This window comes from Corvus cornix, chromosome 1 (assembly GCF_000738735.6).
Source record: "Corvus cornix cornix isolate S_Up_H32 chromosome 1, ASM73873v5, whole genome shotgun sequence".
Lineage (NCBI taxonomy): Eukaryota > Metazoa > Chordata > Aves > Passeriformes > Corvidae > Corvus > Corvus cornix.
In genome coordinates, this window is record NC_046332.1 from 57,143,404 (window position 1) to 57,162,556 (window position 19,153).

General features: G+C 41.7%; 1 protein-coding gene across 4 annotated transcripts in view; it reads right to left on the bottom strand.

Annotated features, from left to right (window-relative positions):
• The window catches only part of AKAP11 (A-kinase anchoring protein 11), a 44,894-nt gene extending 26,594 nt beyond the window's left edge, over positions 1-18,300 (bottom strand). For 3 of the 4 annotated variants that reach the window (XM_039568108.1, XM_039568101.1, XM_039568095.1), the window contains exons 1-3: positions 18,260-18,300; positions 9,024-9,131; positions 3,269-3,385 (exon numbers count right to left, since the gene is read on the bottom strand). In XM_039568108.1, the coding sequence (XP_039424042.1) occupies positions 3,269-3,385; positions 9,024-9,083 (177 nt within the window). In that variant the 5' untranslated portion in view covers positions 9,084-9,131; positions 18,260-18,300. Of the gene's footprint in view, positions 1-3,029; positions 3,180-3,268; positions 3,386-9,023; positions 9,132-18,259 lie in introns of those variants that run through there. The other variant, XM_019289570.3, reaches the window with a different exon arrangement.
• Between the last annotated feature and the right edge of the window lie 853 nt (positions 18,301-19,153).

The following is a 19,153-nucleotide window of genomic DNA, read 5'->3' on the forward strand; positions in this document are numbered from 1 at the left end:
AACCACTACACAGGAATTATTCTAGTGGCTGGTATATACAGAGCAACACATACAAGCCTCATTACATCTGTTAAAATAAAGACGATTTTGCAAAGATCAGTGCTCATCTGTCCTTGCTTCAGGCTGGGCACATATAAAACAGTTCCAGTCTGAAATCTGTCCGTGCTGGTAAACTGTTATACATTTGGATATACTGAATAAAGCATAGTGCCAACACATTACGCAATTTGCCATGTAAATTGATTAGCCTAAGGCCAAAACACAACGGATTACTTAAGCCACATGTTTGCATACCAGCGCCAAGTAAACAAACCCTAACATAAAAGAATTAAAATATCCAACCTAGCAAAAAAAAAAGTCTTGCCAGGCTCAGGAACCTTGAGCATGCCAGAAATATCAGTTTTACCTCAGGTTCTTGTGCCTGTGGACAAGGGAGATATTTTATCACACACTGTCCCTCTCTTCTGTCTACAGGTGTTTCGTACCATTCAACATGAACAGCCCAAGAAAGTCAGTCACTACTCAAACTTTGTTTCAAACATCAGACTTCCTTAGTTCTCATTTATTATTTCCCTAACAACAAATCAACAGGCCATCTGCATACTGAAAAATAAAAAAAAATCCCAAGGCATTTATTTTCAAAACATTCAAAACAAGGGTGTCAGAAAATAAACTTTGCTTCCTTTTTGTAGATATGGAATAAAGCACACAGACTAAATACTTCTACCAATGTTTGAAATTCAGTTTTACATGGCTTGGGTTCCATTTTTTCAGAGCACTATGCAACATACTGATTTCTAAGGCATAACTCAAATTTGTAGCAACTACTCCAGTTACTCCAAAGAACATCACTATGTTTATATTGATATATTATTAACTGCTTCAGCTACTTGCTTGTACATACACAGATTCTCTGTAACTAAAGAGCTAGAAAAAAGAAATGGCCGGAATTCTATTTTGAACTGTACTTGTGCTTTGAATATGTTCTTTCGAAGTGTGACCAAAAAAGAAACCCCAAGCTTTATTTTCAACTGAAATCATACTATGAAAAATTCTGACTTGTTTATTTCAGGGGGTCTCAGAAAAAGATCTCATGCTTCCAGTAAATACTTTCCTGCTTACATCCACTTATCCTTATGTCATGTATGATAAGATCATAAATGAAACAATGCTCCTCAGTAGCATTCCAAAGAGCTCCAGACAAATTACACCTCTCCAGTACCATATTCACTGTGTTAACTGTGACACAATCCTGTTTGAGCAATGTTACTCTTCAACTCTTAAACCTTCTCTTCAACTCCTAAACCTTCTCTTCAACTCCTACACAATTCATCTGCACAATATCTGCAGGACACTACATTTTATTATCTGTACAATACCTACAATATGAACTGAATTCCTCCACAGAAGGGGCAAAATACCAAACAATTTAAACTACCTGGGAAAAAAACTAGGTCTCTTAAAGAACATTTTGAGAGGCTCTAGAATTTGTTGCTGTTTGGGGTTTTTTGGCAGTTTAGCTTTGGTTTTTTAATGGGTGGGGTTTTTTTGTCTTCCTACATTCCCCTTCCTCTTCCTCAAAATAATGATTCCAACCCTTATCTTCTCCCATGGGATAACTCATTGCGCAAGACAGGGCAGTGAGCAGGAGTCATAGCTTCACACAAATGAAGGGCAATATTACACTGTGAGGTCAGCAGACAGCTGTCAAAAAGACCACACCACTACTGAGTCTGTATATTTTTGCCTCGATGACAAGGCTAATCTGGATCTCTTTATTGTGGTCAAACTCCAGTTTTCACAGAAAAAAAATCACCTTTTAATACCTTGAACATGTTTGAAGTTAGCATTTCAGTTCAAAAGTTGCTGGGGAGTAGGCCAAGGAAATAAAAAGGTCATCAGTAACACAAGCCCTTTCTTTCAACTAAAAATAAGCGCATGAGACACTGTATTCAAAGGCTATCTTAAACCATGGATACAAAGGAAATGGTACAGGCAAACCTAAAGTCTGGTTTTCTCAAGTCTGAGTTTTTTTAACATCATTCTCCATATAAGTATCTTTTCCTGTATTTTCATAAGAAAAAAATACCTGTTCTGTGACAGGATATTGACCCTCTTACATTTCAACCAGAAGCTCTTAATTGCTTGATCTAATAAGGTAACTAAATATAGTCAGCTCTCTTTCTCCACAGAGACCATCACTGCAGGCATATAAAACACGTTCCCAGCTATTTGTCAGGTATTTGCTACAAGACAAAAACACCTTCATAGTTTCTAAAGCATGGTCTGCCTGATCAAATAAAGACAAGGCTTTGCTCACACCTCCACTGCATAGCTCTTCCTTCTTACGTTAATCTGTCACAGCTTTCATCTTTCACAAATTCAGCTTCTTGCCTGCTCCCCAAATGTTTTAGAGTCACAACCTCTGACTGTACCCATTCAGTTACAAAACCTCTGGTGCTATCCAGGCAATCCTAACTCATCTCTGCTGGTCACACAATCTGCCTCTTGCTACTGCTTATGCAATTATCAGTCTCCCCTAACCACTTCCTCAATTGTCATTGCTTCAATTCTCCCTATCTCAGCTCCTCTGCATGGCCTTTTCAGGTCATCCTCTCCTTGTCTAAGCTCCTCGTCAGGCCTGTCAACTACTCATTAGAAGTCTTGTAAAACCCATAATACAAGTTACCTGGTACACACTGCTTTTATTTTTTTTCTTTTCCCTTTGGAGATGTTGTTGTTAGCCTTGTAACTCAAACAGTTCTAGTAATTCCTCCTTATAGCTTGACATTTACCTGGATAGTCCCACATTCTGTCAGGTCTACTTCTCTTCTTTCCAGACCCTGTCCAGCTTTCAGCCCATCCATAATCACATAAAACAAGTCTAGATCTGCAATTCTGAGGCTTCAGCTTTTATCTTCAGATCTGAATCAAAGTGTTCTGCTATTTTGTGAGGATACCAATCCCTACAACCTTGATCACAGCAGTGCTCACAAATGCAGTACACCCAAGTCATCTATTTTACACACCTTGGTTTTCTAGTTTCACAAATCCTCCAAAGCAGAGAAATGTCACCTTGAAATGTCACAGCTCTTTTTAAGGCTTCAGTGACTAAATTCAAGAATGACAATAGGGGGCACAGATTTTAAGTCCAGTAACTTGCAGCATTGTTCCTATTTACTATCCTGCAGCTTTCCATACTGTGTCACGAGAAATTGTTTTCTATCATAGCCACAAAATATATGTAAGTGGGGATATTACAGCAAACCTCAATAAAATTATCTTGTTCTTCCTGATTTAAGCATTCTTCTGCTGATACATTGCATAACTCTTTCCTGCTGTGTAGCAGTGACTTCATAGAGTGCAGGATACTTTCACCAAAACTCTGAAAAAAAATTTAAGAAAAAAAAGCATTTTTAGTTTCAGAGACATAGTCCATCCATCTATTCTCTGCTCCCCACAAGTTTTGCTACTCTGATTATTACTTCAAATTACTTTTTACACAAATCACCAGGTTTGAAGTTTAAATTTCCTTCAGGACATGAAGCTGAAGCAGGTACATTTTTTTCAAGCAATACTTTTATTCAAAAATAGTTTGACATTCTGTATTTAAAACAAAAAGAAAAGATGAGAACACACAGACTTGGAAAAAAAGAACAGATGAATCCAAGAAGAAATCCAAACCCCATCTACTCCTTGCATTGTAGCCTGTATAAGGAAAAGCCCTCAGCTTTTCTTTAAATAGGATGAAAAGCAATTTTAGCCAAGAAAAGTAATGGAGGTGGCTTCAAAAGTCAGAGGGGAAGAAAAAAAACAAACAAGCAAAAATCCCCAAGAAAATCCACATACACTCTTTCCCATTCTATGAAGTATATAAAACAACTGAAACTTAATCCCATGTAAATATTTCTTGTAATTACACTTATGGTGACATGCAAGCACCCAGGGATGGCTAAAAAAGGCTGAAGAATCCAAGACTTTCTCCCAGTGTAACAAAGCGTAGCAGAACAAAAGAATCACCATTATGAAGGCAAATAAGACTACAGAACAACAAAAACTGGCTCACCCAGCTTGTAAAAAAGACAATATTCTCTCAATTGTTTTAGGAAGTCGGCAATCTTTTCTTTTTTTAATTTAAAATTTTCATCTTCTCTAGCAAATTGTAAGGTTAAGAACACAAATAAGAACATCATACAGTTAAAAATTATTAATCCAGTTAATTATTCTCTATAAGACTGCCCTGTTAAAAATGACATGAGGAATCAGTGTGTCCAACTTATGACAAAGTATTTCAAATTTGCATAGTTTCTCAAACAATAGCAGAAGTGCTAGATAGCCAAATTTAGACAGAGAATGTTTTGCATTTCTGGTACTCCCACAACAAAAACAATCCCTTTATAGTAAAAGGTGATCTTACTTACTACGGTTAAACCTCAAGAAAGATTTTATTTTTTCTCTGTATAAAAAGCAGTATCAAATACTACTATGTTGAAAGCCAAATTATTAGAGCAGGGCCAGTGTCACCGTGGTTGCGCTCATGGCAACACAAAACTAGGAAAGCACTTCTAGAATCAACAGACGAAAGCAAAACAGAACTTCAGGATCTTCGAAATTGCCAAAATACATTTCAGACTGCTAGCCAACAAGGCTCAGACTGCCATACTGACAGCCAAGGTCAAGTGACACTAAAGAAGTCAAAACAGTAACTTTTATAGAAAACTAACAGCTTAACTATTTTAAAAAGTATGTTAGGCAGCTGTTGGGTCATTTGAAATGAATTAATGAAGCATTCACCCAATTTCCACTTTTATCTATTCCCTCACCCCCCCTTGTTTAGTTGCAATTTGCTTCCACAGTTTAGTATGACATCTTTGTACTTTCCAAAATATGCTGTCAGTGCCTTTCTCTGATTCTCTGGATTTTCCAAATTTACAAGTGTATGCAATACCAATTATTGCTCAAAGACTGTTCCCCAGTAATTCCTTCATTCATCTTGTACAAAAGTTAATTTGTGAAGCCAAGCAAACATGTTGAAATGTCTCATTTTCAGCTTCTACAATAATTTAATCAGTCACAACATTCAAAATAGTAATTAGGGAAAGAAAAGAAGTCATATGACATGACCTGCTAATTTTCTGCAAGCCAACAGTGCTCCAGTTTGAGAAGGGATCATTGTTATTCTCTAGTTGGCTTTTCTAAAGCTACAAACTATTACACACACCTTATTTATAAACAAGTACCTTTCCCTAGCTTAACACCTGAAAGGCAGAATTGGTAAGTAAGAACCAGAGCATGGTATGAGGAACTACTGAGGTAAAGGACAATTCAACATTTTGGAGAATTTTAAGTTGAAGTTGGAGAAGAAGAAAGATGAAACAAGTGGAAACATCTCCCTAAGGTCTGGAAGGACCAGCATACAAGACTATATGCAGGTCTGGTAGCCCATGGTGGCACTATGCAACTGAAGAGATAAAATATCCATAGTTAAAATGAGGAGGAATGAAATGACATTTGTTTTTCAGATCATATTAATGAATATAAAAAAGCTCTGAATGTGAAAATAATAATGATATGGAAATTAACAGGCACACTACATACACAGAAAAAAAATCCCATCTATCTGGACTTCTGTGGATCACTTAAATATATGAAGAGCTAACAAAAACAGATAGAGACAATTAACTAAAAGAGTTGGTTTTGGAAATGAAGACTTTGCCTGGATGGAGATAGTAAGGGGGGGGTTTTGAGAATAGTTGATATAGGTCAGTAAGCAACTTCTTCAAAATTTATCTTGAGACTGATACCAAGCATCATCATCATTAATAAATTTAATGAGGAAAGAAATATAAGATGAAGACTATTGACAATTTGAAGTAAGCAGGTGTCATCAGCTAAGACAAAGAATAGCAAATCATACAGGAAGAACTTGCTAAGCACGAGTGTTTTAAAAAACAACCACAAGGAACACAAATTTATGTCCTTAAAAACCAAAAGCAAGCTTTAAAATTGAATTGCAAATTCACAAGCCGGGAAATAAAAGACCTGAGCTGACTTCTTGATCATGGCATAGCAACGAATGAATAGTCAATATGATACTGCACTGAAAATAGCAAACATGCATCCTTTAGTGAAAGAACTGACATCAGAGTCACTCAGAAGGACATCCTGTGTAATTGCACATACAGTATTACCCACATATAAAAAGAAGATTAACTCACAACAAGCACAGAAAGTAGGACTATGAAGGATAATCACTGGAATGAAGAGGCTTTCATACAAAAGCAGACTAAAACCTCAGTTTACAGTTTCCAAAAACCAAGGCTAACAGAGGACAGATCACCAATTGTCAAAAAATAAGAAGGGTGAACATCAGCAAAAGAAATCATTTAAGTAGAAGAATAAGGATATTGAGGAACAAACAGGTACAAATTTGCTGTGAGTAGCTTCTGCATGAAATTCTTAAGTCTTAGTTATTAGTGCAGTGTGGCTTAAAAAGATAAAACCAGCAGTAGGTTTGGGGGAGGTGTTTTAAACCCCTCATTAACTGAGAGGCTATAATTAGTAACTTCTTCATATTCTTATCCTTAGCAAAATTGTGCTTGTGACAGCAGAGGACTGGAGTCAATTTCAGAGAAATCCTCCTATGCAACAGACAATGATGCGAGTTCTCTCACAATCCCGAACTAGGAGATGCAAGTACATTAAAAACTAAAATCTAACAAGTTCCCAAGACTATCAGCTCAGTTTAGGTAAGGACAAGGGGTCATCTTCAACAAAAGGATGTAACTTGTTTTTATAAACAGTACAACTACTTCCAATGTACATCAACATATGGGCAAAAGACACCCAAGCAATCTATAAAGCGCTACTTGGTAGGCCTGTAGGACTTGGTACTCCTTCCTCACAGAAATTCAAAAGTCGTGTCTTGCAAGAAACCCCATTTCATTCACAAGCACAGACTTCAAATTTGCTAAGTTGTGCCAGGGGAAAACCACAAATATTGTCAGGCTGCTCAGACATGAACAGTGGAAACCCTTGTCACACCTCTAGCTCAGCTGAGCAATTCAAAGATCTGCATTGTCTCTTCATTCCAGCAAACCAGGAAGTCATTATCTAAGGATCCATCACAGTACATTGGAGGACGTATTTGGTCTCATGAAATGTTTTAAAAAACAACGGTTTTCTAATATTTCAAACAACCTGCAAGATGCCACAGTATCTAGAGAAACAAAGTGCAGTGCTGGACAGTCATGCTTACTCTGCTCTTAAGTCACAAAGCAGCTCTTCTTGATTTCACCAACTGCAAGATTAAAATGGATTGAATATTTTAAGGTAATTTTGTAAAAATAGAAACTCAGGCTTTAAATATGCATGCTGTAACTGTGCACTGACTTTCAAGAGCTACTACTGCAACAATTCCTGTTAGCTGTGACAAAGTATTATGAAAAGGACAGGAATCAGACTGCAATCTTCTGTAAATCAACAGAAAGTGAAACACAATACAATTCTGACCACCCTACTGCCTGGTTCTATGAGAATGAAAGTTCCACCTCATAACCTAAGTAGACTCCTCACAGGTAAACATTCAGAGGAGACAGCCACAGATCAAAACAATGAAGTCTGGCTGTAGAAAAATGCAGAATTCTGCAAGAAGGGTTAAATTCATGTTTCTAGAACCACAGAGTTCAGAATGCTTAATAGCAATTAATGGAGCAGTTCACAGAGGTAATATTTTAAGCAACTATTAGAATCAATGAGGAATCACTGGTCACTGTCATTATTAGAAAGTTGTTTCTGTAAGGTCTAAAAACCTGGTGGAGCGGGGGGGTGTTTGTTTTGTTTAGTAAATTGAAACAGAAAAACAAATAAAGGGCAGATTTTAAAAGTCCTTTAAAAGTAAGTTTATGTTCATGTTAAGGATGCAAAATTACTTGACTGTAGTGGAAGATCTCTATCTGAGCTGGAAAGTAAAAATACAAGGTTTTATACCATGTGTCTTAAAGTGAAGAATTATCATCCATAATTACAAACTGCTTAATATATGGCAGGTAACACTCCATGTTAGGACCTGGAACAACTGACTGCCTGCCTGGCTGTCTCATAACACTTTCCTCTGCCTTCAAACATGGCATGTACCATAGACACTGTTTCCTTAAAACAACAAAATCTGCTTATGAAACAAAATAATGCAATTTTCACATGATAAGATGCTTCCTTGATCAGTTTCTCCTCTTACTGTTGCAGCAACTTGCAAATAAGGAAGTTATTAATAATCAAGAAAGACCTAGAAAATTACTCATCTGTGTTCAACTACCTAGAGAAACATGGTTAGATATATAAATTTGTTCCTTCAGGATAAACTGCAACTTTAATTTCATTAAGTGCTTATAGAAGTTGCAAGAAAATTTTAGGAACAGTATTTATGTTCTCCAAGTTAAATTCACAAAATTTAAAAGGATACATAAACTTAATTTAATATTAGAAATCCCCACTAATATCCTTCATAAGTGGTAGACATATTTTCTTTTTCACAAAGGCACTTCCTAAATGTTCATGTAAACACAACGGTAAACCAGACAAGACATCAAGATCTAAAAATAAAGATATTACAAGTAAGCCCTTACACAGGCTTCACAGAATTCAATGAAGGCTATATCATCATATATTCATTTATTACATAAAACAAACTCAAAAAATCTGCTCTAAAATAAAAGATATACTCCAATAAACAAGGCAAATTCTAGGAAATTCACACATCACGATTTTATCACATCACCCTGAAAGACAAAAGCGTGCACCCTTTCCTTAAATTATGCTGCCTCCCAGTTCAATTACACTAAATATGCCGAAGTGTAAAGCAAAAGCAATTTCTTTGCCTCCTTGAAATGGCAGACAGCCAAAATTAAAACTTAGTAAAAAAAATCCCCACACTCAAAAAACCTAAATAAACCAGTTTACTTGGTTCATTACTAGATCGAAAAGCTCTGAAATACTTTTTTTTTTATTTAAATGCAGATAATTACCTTTTCAACAGATATTCTGGACTTCATGCGATTGCCCTGAGCCCTGGCATACATATCCATGATCTTACCAATCTTGGTATTCAATGAAAGACGTCAGTTCAAAAATACCTACAAAAAACATTTACATTTGATTATTTTATGTTTATCCATTTAGTTTGCATCCACCCTGAAAATGCAAGTAGACAAAACAAGAACCAATAAAAACAATTAAAAAGCAGTTTAAAACCGGGAAATATTAAACAGCACACCATCCATACTGACAGCTGTCTTTAAAAAAGTACTGCCTTAATGACCTTCAGAACCAGGCATGAAATGCAGAACACAGACACCTTGCAGTAAGTTTCATCATTTTAGTTTAACTAGAATTTCAAGGCTGCATTGGGGGTGGGGAGGAACATTACATTAAATATTGTTTCACTATCACTTACACTCTGGAAAGTTTTTCAGCAGGCTCCTGTACTGTAAAATGCACTGCAACCACCCTTTAACTATCTTGGGAGGCAAATGTACAACTCACCCACACAACCAACTGGCCTGGTCATGCCTGTCACCCTGAGGTACTACAGGCTAACATGGATCCTCACTCTTGTCCTCTGGTTCTGCTCTGGGCAGCCCAGTCTCTGCTGGCAAAACACAGCAAGACCACATGCATTTACCAGCACTTGCAACCAAGTAGGTCACAAGAGTTTCTGCTCGAGTCAGCTGCTCTTATTTATCCTAAGCCTAATTCTAACGACAACAAGATAAAAAAACAGCTATAAGGGTATCTTTTTCAAGTTTCCCTCTTTAACCACCAGCAATGGATCCAGTGTGTTTCATTCTTGTCTGCATCCTCCCAAACAGGCAATAAATATAGAGTGCTAATAAATACAGAAAGTATGCGGTGGGCTTTTAAGTTCTATAGAAGTTTTAATACTTCATCTTTTCCCATGGTCACACCATTTAATCAGGAAAAAGAGCTCCTAGACTATACGAAATAAACCAGGCAAGGAGCAAGTGCATGTAAAAATTACTGCAAAGATAAAGAAAATAAACACCACGACATCAGAGTATGGGTCTTTTCCACAAAACTGACCAGACTGGTCTTGTCGATCTCATCTCAAGCACATATTTAACCTTTATATGGGAAACAAATATTTTTATGGGTTTGGTATTCAGTATAAGTAATTTAAATAAGAAGATTAGTAGTGTCATCAAGTAACTGTATTTTTCATCTTCCTCCACCCCAGCACCTCTAAAAGTAAAACCTTTTCAAGAATACAATAGCAAGAGATTATTATTAGGTACATCTATTCACATTTCAGTTTGACTTCTGCTTTCCTTCACAAAGATGAACTTGCTAGAATCTTAGAGAAGTTGTTACACTTGGGCAAATAAACTGCAACCTTTTCATCTCTAGAGCACAGTTTCTCTCAACTGGATGTCTGAAGTTCGGAAAATTAAGACAATTAATTACATGAAGTAGCCAGGCGCATGTTCCACAGGTTATATATATTATATATAAATATAATAAATACAAATAAAAATTCATTTCACAGTAAACTATGGCTAGAAGACTAAACACAACAATGCTTCTGCACTGCGTTTAAAAGAAAAAAAATCCACAAAACAGTATCAGGCAATAAAATGAAATCCACTTCACTTGTCCCTGCTGCTCTATCTTAAATGGCTAATCCACTAAAAATACAAACCGTACTGGGGAAATACTCTTAGACACTCCTTGTCCTAAGAAAAGCCATCTATAGGAAAAGTTGGGTTTTCACACATGATCAGGTACTTCAGCTCTACATTTTTGGACGGATCCCTCCTTGCAGCAATTTTAACAAAGCCCAACACACCACACTATGGAGATGACCTTTTAACCCTGTTGGGCGCTGCAGTGTTTACTCAGGTACAATAGGTAACAGTTTTACCATAAACTGCCTTCAGGTTAAGTGTTTTCCTATGTCATCTGCTACTAAACGCTGGAGACCTGAACATCAACCTGCAGGATCCCCTACCTATGAAACCAACAGACTTGTAAATCACAGTATGAAGACTCTGAAAGACACTGCACAGAAACCATGCAGGTTTATCGACATAACACCATAACCATTTTGTTTTGTCTGCATCCTGTCCTTCAGCACTTGAATTATAGAGGTCCTAATATATACCTACGTTATACTACCTACAGCATCTCTGCTCTCCATCATGCATTTCAGAGAAATCTGAAGGGTCCCACTTGTCCAACACTGCAGCAAAACCTGAAGGTTTTCTTTTTAATATATAAAATTATTATCCGTTTTCAATACAACAATGGTCCAATCATCTGAGAAGTACACAAACATTAAAACTAACTGAAAAGGAAGTGAAAGCACTGACAACAAAACAGCCTGGAAGTACCTCATTTGTATAAATAAAACCTACTGTTTAAAATTGCTTTTACTTCTGGATATTGAATTTGACTACTAAATCTAATTTCCTCCTATTGTTAACTCAAAAAAGGGAATAAATGGCAGAAGTATCAGATGTAAGAGGAACAGGACTTTCCTGTCTTGAACAACTATCATCAGACACCCAAAAAAAGGAAAAAATTGATCACACAACTAATTAATGAACACCCACACCATCTTTACCCTTTTAGCAAGTTGGATCACCTTAAATGCACACAGCATGGACAACACACAGGAGGAGTTGGAAGCCTCTGTGCTGCTAGAAAGCTACAACTTAGTTGCCATTACTAAAACTTGGAGGGAAAAATCCCACAGTTGGAGTGTGACAGTGGACGGCTACAGGCTGTTAAGAAACGACAGACTGGGAAGGAGTGGCAGAATGTTGCCCTCTACAACAAGAAATGGATAGATTGTGAAGAGCTGTCTCTGAAGAACAGCCATCAACAGGCTGAAAGCACCGTGGCAAAAAGAACAAAACAAGGTATCAAGAGAACCTTGTGGTTGATCCAGGGAAGCCTACTGAGGAAGCTTTCTTGCTCCAGCTACAGGAAGCATCACACTCACAGGCTCTTGTCCTGCTGGGGGACTTCAACCAACCCAAAATGTATTCAAAAAGTAGCACAGCAAGCTATTTCAGAAGAAGACTCCTGGAATGCATAGAGGATAGCTTAAGACATAGACAATCCTGACCAGAGGGGATGCAACACTGGATCTGCTGATCACCAACCTAAGTGAGCTAATCACTGACGACAGGACTGGTGAAAGCCTGGGCCATAGGAGTCATGCATTCATGGTGTTTGCAGCCCTGAGGGACACGGAACAGGCAAAAAATAAGTTCTGGATCCTCAACTTTGGAATAGCATACTTCTAGCTGTTTAAGGAGCTAAATCCATAGGACCCCTTGGGAAACTGCCCTCAGAGACGTGGGAGCAGGACAGAGCTGGCAGATCTTTAAGGATGCTTTCCATAAAGCATAAGAGCTACCAATCCCTGGGTGTAAGAAATGAGGAAAGGAAGGCACAGGACAGGCATTGCTGAGTTGAGACCAAACTAAGACCAGCTGAGGTCAAACTAAAGGGCAAGTAGGAGATGAACAGGCAGCAGAAGCAGGGACAGATATTCTGGGAGGACACTGCCCAGTTTTGCAGGGATGAGGTCAGAAGGCCAAGGTGAAGATGAAGCTGAACTTGGCAAGGGATGCAAAGAATAAGATGGGCTTCTACAGGTATGTCAGAGAGAAATGGAAGGTCAAAGAAAATGCACTCCCACTGACAAACACAATTGGCAAACCGGTAACAAAAGATGAGATGGCTGAGATACTCAACAACTTTTTTGCCTCAGTCTTCATTGGCAACCTTTCTTCCCACACCTCTCCAGTGGATGGACTGGGGGAGCAAAGAGAAGATCAGGTCTGCAACCACCTGAGGAATCTGAATGTACATAAGTCTAAAGGACCTGTTGAGACACATCCCAGAGTCCTGAAATAACTGGCTGATGTAGTTATCAAGTCACTCCATCATATCTGAAAAGTCATGGCAATCAGGTGACTGGAAAATGGGAAACGTTTTACCCACCATAACAAAGGGTAGAAAGGCTGAACTACTGACCAGTCGGTCTAACCTCTGTGCCTGAGAAGATCATGGCACAGACGCTCCTAGAAGCTGTGCTAAGACACATAGAAACAGGGAGGTCATTCAGGACAGCCAGCACAGTGTCACCAAGGGCAAGTCCTGCCTAACCAGCCCAGTGGCCTTCTGTGATGGGGTGACTACATCAGTGGACAAGGAAAGAGCTACAGATGTCATCTATCTGAACATCCGCAAGGCTTTCGACACAACCCCCTAAAACATCCTTCTCTCCAAATTGGAGAGATATGGATTTGATGGGTGGAATGTTCAGTGGATAAGCAGCTGGTTGGATGGACCCATCCAGAAGAGAGCAGGCAACAGCTCAATGTCCAGATGAACACTGGTGACAAGTGGTGTCCCTCAGCAGTTCACAGTGGGACCAGTGTTACCTAGTATCTTCATTAATGACATAGACCAAGTTAATCGAGTGCACCCTCAGCAAACTTGCAGACAACACCAAGGTGAGTGATGTTGATGCCTTGAGAGGCCACCTAAAAACATAGACTAGACAGGAGTAAGGGAATAAAGGTAGGTATTTATTCGAAGGGCCTTCAAAGGTACACCCTTGGGAGCCAGAGGCTACTGCCAAGATGGACCCCAATGTGGACGACAGGTCACGAGTTCTTCACACTTTTATAGGTTCTGTTCATTTGCATATCAGGGTTAATTCTCCAGTTAAAGCTTCAGTTAATGATGTAGCTTCCCCAAGCTTGCCCCTCCCTTTAGAGGCTTTTGGTTTATACTTTTTGGGCCTATGACAGTCTGAGTGTCCTTGGAGAGCAGGCCTGGAGAGGCTTTGTTATGTCTACCTAGCATGAGAGAGCAGAAGTTAACAGGCTACAAGAAATTCTAGAGTTACACACCAGGCAGTACAGGATTTGAAAAATATGAAAGTTAAAACCCAAGGCATCAGTGTGGTTGATGTGCCTAAGGGATGGGATACTTTCCAGAAGGACCTGGATAAGCTCAAGCAGTGGACTCATATGAAGCTCATGAGGTTCAACAAGACCATATGCAAGGTCCTGCATCTGGGTTGGGAAAATTCCCACTATCAATACAAGCTGTAGGATGAACTGATTAAGAGCAGCCCTGAGAAGACTGACTTGGGGGTGGTGGTGGACAAGAAAGTGGACATGACCCAGCAACGTGCGACTGCAACCCAAAAAGCCAACCATGTCCTAGGCTGCATCAAAAGCAGCATAGCCAGCAGGGTGATTCTCTGCTCTGGTGAGAGCCCACCTGCAGTGCGGCATCCAGCTCTGGGGTCCTCCACACAGGAAAGACATGGACCTGCTGGAGCAGGTCCAAAGGAGGGTCACAAAAATGATCAGAGGGATGGGGCATCTCTGCTATGAAGACAGCCTGGGAGAGTGGGAGTTGTTCAGCCTGGAGAAGGCTCTGGGAAGACCCTACAGAAGCCTTTCAATATTTAAATGGGGCTTATAAGAATGACAGGGACAAACTTTTTAGCAGCACCTGTTGTATTAGAATAAGGGGGAATGGCTTTAAACTAGAAGAGGGTAGGTTTAGATTAGATATAAAAAATCTTCTACAATGAGGGTGGTGAGGCACTGACACAGGCTGTCCAGAGGTTGTAGGTGCCCCATCCCTGGAAACATTCAAGGTCAGGCTGGACAGAGCTCTGAGAAACCTGATCTAGTTGTAGATGTCCTTGCTCACTGCAGGGTAGTTGGACTAGATGGCCTTTAAAGGTCCCTTCTAGCCCACCCAAAGCATTCTATGAATTTATAAACCCATTTTTCCAGCGATTTGCTGAGGAACACTCTTCTCATCAGAGCATGTAATAAGCATTTAGCTAGCTTTTCCATATACATGTATCCTTGTTTGAATATATGTAAGGAGCAAAATCAATAATCAACTTAAGGGAATCCAATAGGAAATTTGCCATGGATTTAATCTCTTTGTGTAAATCTATCCCATGCCTAAATTCACTCTAAGTCAGTCTATATTGACAAACCTTAGCTGGCAGAAAAGAAGAAATTTTATTTTTTTTTCTGTAAATGTGGTGAGTAAATCTCTTCAATTGTTATAGGGGCGTATGTGGACATCTGCACACCTATGTTAAACACATATAGGTTATGAGAAATTTGAACTATACAGGCACTAAATTTAAAATATATGTAGTATGTTCTTATTAAAATTAAACTTCAAATAAAAGATTCTAGGCCACGACAATAGTATATCTATATTATGTTTTAAAAAGGAAGTCTTTTAGTAGTACTAGAGCAAAAATAGACATCTTTCTTTTAAAGAAAAAGTACGGGTTTTTTGTCTTCAACACACTGACCTGAAGCAGCCCAGAGAACTGCGATGATGATTTGCAAAAGCCAGGCTTAATCAAACACTGAGCTTTGAATGATTCATTCCAAATATTAAATTTAAAAACAACACTTTTTAGAATCATAAAATCATCAAGGTTGGAAGAGGCTTACAAGATTATCTAGTTCAACCATCCATTTTCTCTGGTCCACTCACTGCAGGCATGGCAGAAGAGACTGGCCCTCACTCACTACACCTTCCTTTCAGGTGGTTATAGAGAGCAATGAGGTCTCCCCTGAGCCTCCTCTTCTCCAGGCTAAACACCCTCAGCTACTCCTCATAAGATGTATTCTACACCTTCCATGAGCCTTGTTGCCCTTCTTTAGACATGCTCCACTGTCTCAATGTCCTTTTGGAAGTGACAACTCTGACACAATCATGTAACTGTGTAGGTTTCATGTACAGAAGTGAGGGGCTCAGAACTGGACACAGGATTTGAGGTGTGGCCTCACCAGTGCCGAGTACAGGGGACAGTCACTGGCCTGGTCCTGCTGGCCACACTATTGCTGATACAGGCCAGGCTGCCATTGGCCTTCTTGGCCACCTGGGCACAGCTGGCTCATGTTCAGTCACTGTCAACCAGAACCCTCAAGTACCTTTCTATTGAGCAGCTTTACAGCCAGTCTTCCCCCAGCCTGTAGCGCTGCAGCAGTTGTTGTGACTCAAGTGCAAGACCTGGCACTTGGCTTTGTTGAACCTCATACCACTGGCCTCAGCCCACTGATCCAGACTGTCCAGGTCTCCACGTGCCCTCCTACTCTCAATCAGATCAACACTCCCATCCAGTTCGGTGCTGTCTGCAAATTTACTGAGGGTGCACTCAATCCCCATGTCCAGATCATCAATAAAGATGTTAAACAGGACTTGTCCCAGAACTGACCCCTGGGGACACCACTAGTCACTGGCCTCCAGCATGGTTTACCTCCATTCACCACCACTCTCTGGGCCCAGCCATCAAGCTTGTTTTTTATCCACTGAAGAGTACTCCCATTCAAGCCGTGAGCAGCCAGTTTTTCTAGGAGGATGCTGTGGGAGACGGTGTCAAACGCTTTACTGAAGTCAAGACAGACATCATCCACAGGCTTTCCCTCATCTACTAAGCGGGTCACTTTGTCATAGAAGGATATCAGGTTGGTCAAGCAGAACCTTCCTTTCATAAATCCATATTGGTTGGGCCTGATTCCCTGGTTGTCCTGCATGTGTATTCATAACCTTACCAAACAATTGCTATTGAAAACCAAATTAAGCAAGTCTATGCTGACAATCAGGCGGAATAGTCTAACAGATCCTTCTCTATTTCTCATTTCTAATGATTTATCAGTTTCAGTGATCAGGTTGCCAGTCTTCAAAAAGTCCAGTTATGAAATACAAGTTGTCTTAACTATAGCCAGACCCACACTAAGAAGAGAGCAAAATACATCATTTATGGTGAGCATTAATGACAGGCTGGGTCCTCTTTTAATTGTTTGGTTTTAATTCTCTTACATAGTATTTTTGTCACATAGAAGCAGCAATTTCAAAAGAATCCTTCGTTTTCTTTTCCTAGATCATCACTAGAAAGTCATCACTCACAGCTTCCCCCCAGTCCTGGGTCTGGATTCTCAAACACTTCCCGGGAAAAAAATGTTATGTACTAGGGATATCCATTAGCCTAGATTTTGTGGCTTATGCAATAAACTTTAAGTTTCTGTACTTCATTCTGTTGTGTACATAACAGTACTACACCAAGTAAGGTGGGAATATTATTTTCTAATAAAAGTAAGTGACTATGCTGCAGCATTTTCTCAAGCAAACTTATTCCCACCTAGAGAAAATTTCACCAGAGAATACCTTGTTTAGTTCTCAAGGATTAATTAAATATTGGTGGTATCTATTACCAAAGTCTAACTGTACGAATCTGAAATAATCTTACAAACACGAAGCAACGTAAGACTCTTCCCAAGCGTAAAATGGATAAATTTCGAGCATTGTTACCATTTATTTCAGTATCACTGATCTTTTCCAGATACAATGTAAATGGGATTTTTTCCTCCCTATCTCACTCCAGCAGTACATCACTAAATACAGTTCGGATCTACAGCTCACCCTTTCTTTTTCCTTTTGCATATTGGATTTCTTTTTTGAAAACCAGAGAAAAGTACTTCAGTTGTTATAAGAAAGCCAAAGAAAGCCCCTCAAAAGAGCCAAGAAAGCAAAGGAGGAACGCTCCTTATTCCTCCTCCCTTGAGGGAGAAAAGGAACTGGGAGGAGGACGTGCGGCGGGAGGGAGGGAGGGCGAGGAGACACTTTTACAGCGAAATGCTGAGAATAGGCTGAACTTACTTAACCCGTGCGCATCGACCACAACCCAAACAACGTAGGAAGGAACGCGAACTCACGGAGCCTCCGTGCACCGACCACGACAGCACCAGCACCGGTCAGTCAGTCCCCAACCGAGACTGCAGACGGACAGCCCTGGCCCACGGGGGCACCGGGGGGACCTGCGATCGCGAACCCCGCACGCCCCGCGGCTCCCGGGCCCGAAGCGCTGCGCTCCCCCCTCCCCACCTCGTGTCACCCCCGCGCTGAGCTGCAGCGCGGCCCCGGCCTCGCCCCCGCCCCCCCAGGTGACCGGTGGGGCCCGCGGGAGCTGCGCTGCCCCAGGGGAACCTTCCCTGGGAAGGGCGGCGGAGGATGCGCTGCCCCGCGCCCTCCCGGGAGCCCCCGGGCCACCTGTGGCAGCGAGCCCCAGCTGACAGGCCGGCGGCGGCGCCCCGCCCTGCGCCCGAGCTCCCCGGCAGGGCGGCCCGTGGGGGAGCGGACGGAGGGGGTGGGAAGAAGAGCGAGCTATCCGTACCTGTGGCTGCGACCGCCGCCGCCGCCGCCTCCTCAGCGCCCGCCGCCCGCGGCCATGGCCCCGCAGCGGCGCGGCCCCGGAGCGCCCGACCGGACCCGCCGGACCCGCCGCCCCCGCCCCAGCGGGCCCCGCCCCCTCCGGGCCCGCCCCGCCCCGCCCCCGGCGCGCGCCCCCGCTCTCGCGACGCTTCCCGCCCTGCCCCGCCCCCGCAGCGGCCGCCGCCGCGCGCTCCCATTGGCGGGAAAGCGGCGGCCGCCCCGGAAGCAGCCACGGCAGCAGGGCGCGCGCAGGGTGGTGCGCGCTTCGCGCGCTTCGCTCGCCCCCGGCCCCGGCCCCGGCCCCGGCGCCTCCCCGCCGGGAGTGCCTTTGGGAAGTCCCCGGGAGCCGTGTGCCCGACAAGGGGGCTGGGCTGCTCGTGCCTGCTCCGTCGGGCTTGGGGGCTGCCGCTCGCTTGCTCGGGGTCGCCTCTCGTGGCCGACCGGCGGCCTCAGTACGGGACGTGGGTTGGAGGCTGCAGCCTGGTTTTAGTCAGACGAGGCGCAGACAAGACTGTAAGACCCTGCCTGAGAATCCCGTGCCCTCCCTCCCTTCACACTTAAATTCAGTGCTGCCGGGTTCCTCAGGACATCAGGTGTGCTTTTAGCCCAGCAGATACGCAACTGATTTTCACCTCCTCATGAGCTGTTCTGATGTGTGTGCAAGTGTAGGTGCTGTTGGGGCCTGGGATTTCTTTTCGTTCGGATGGAAGAGGCAATGTAGCTTCCCAGCATAACTCTGCTCCAGTAGCAGCTCGTCCAGGCACTAACCTGGCAGCAGGGACACAGCGAGGAGGTGTGTTGAACAACACACAATGGATCGTCTGAGCAGTATGGGCTGACAGCTCTGTCCCCCCAC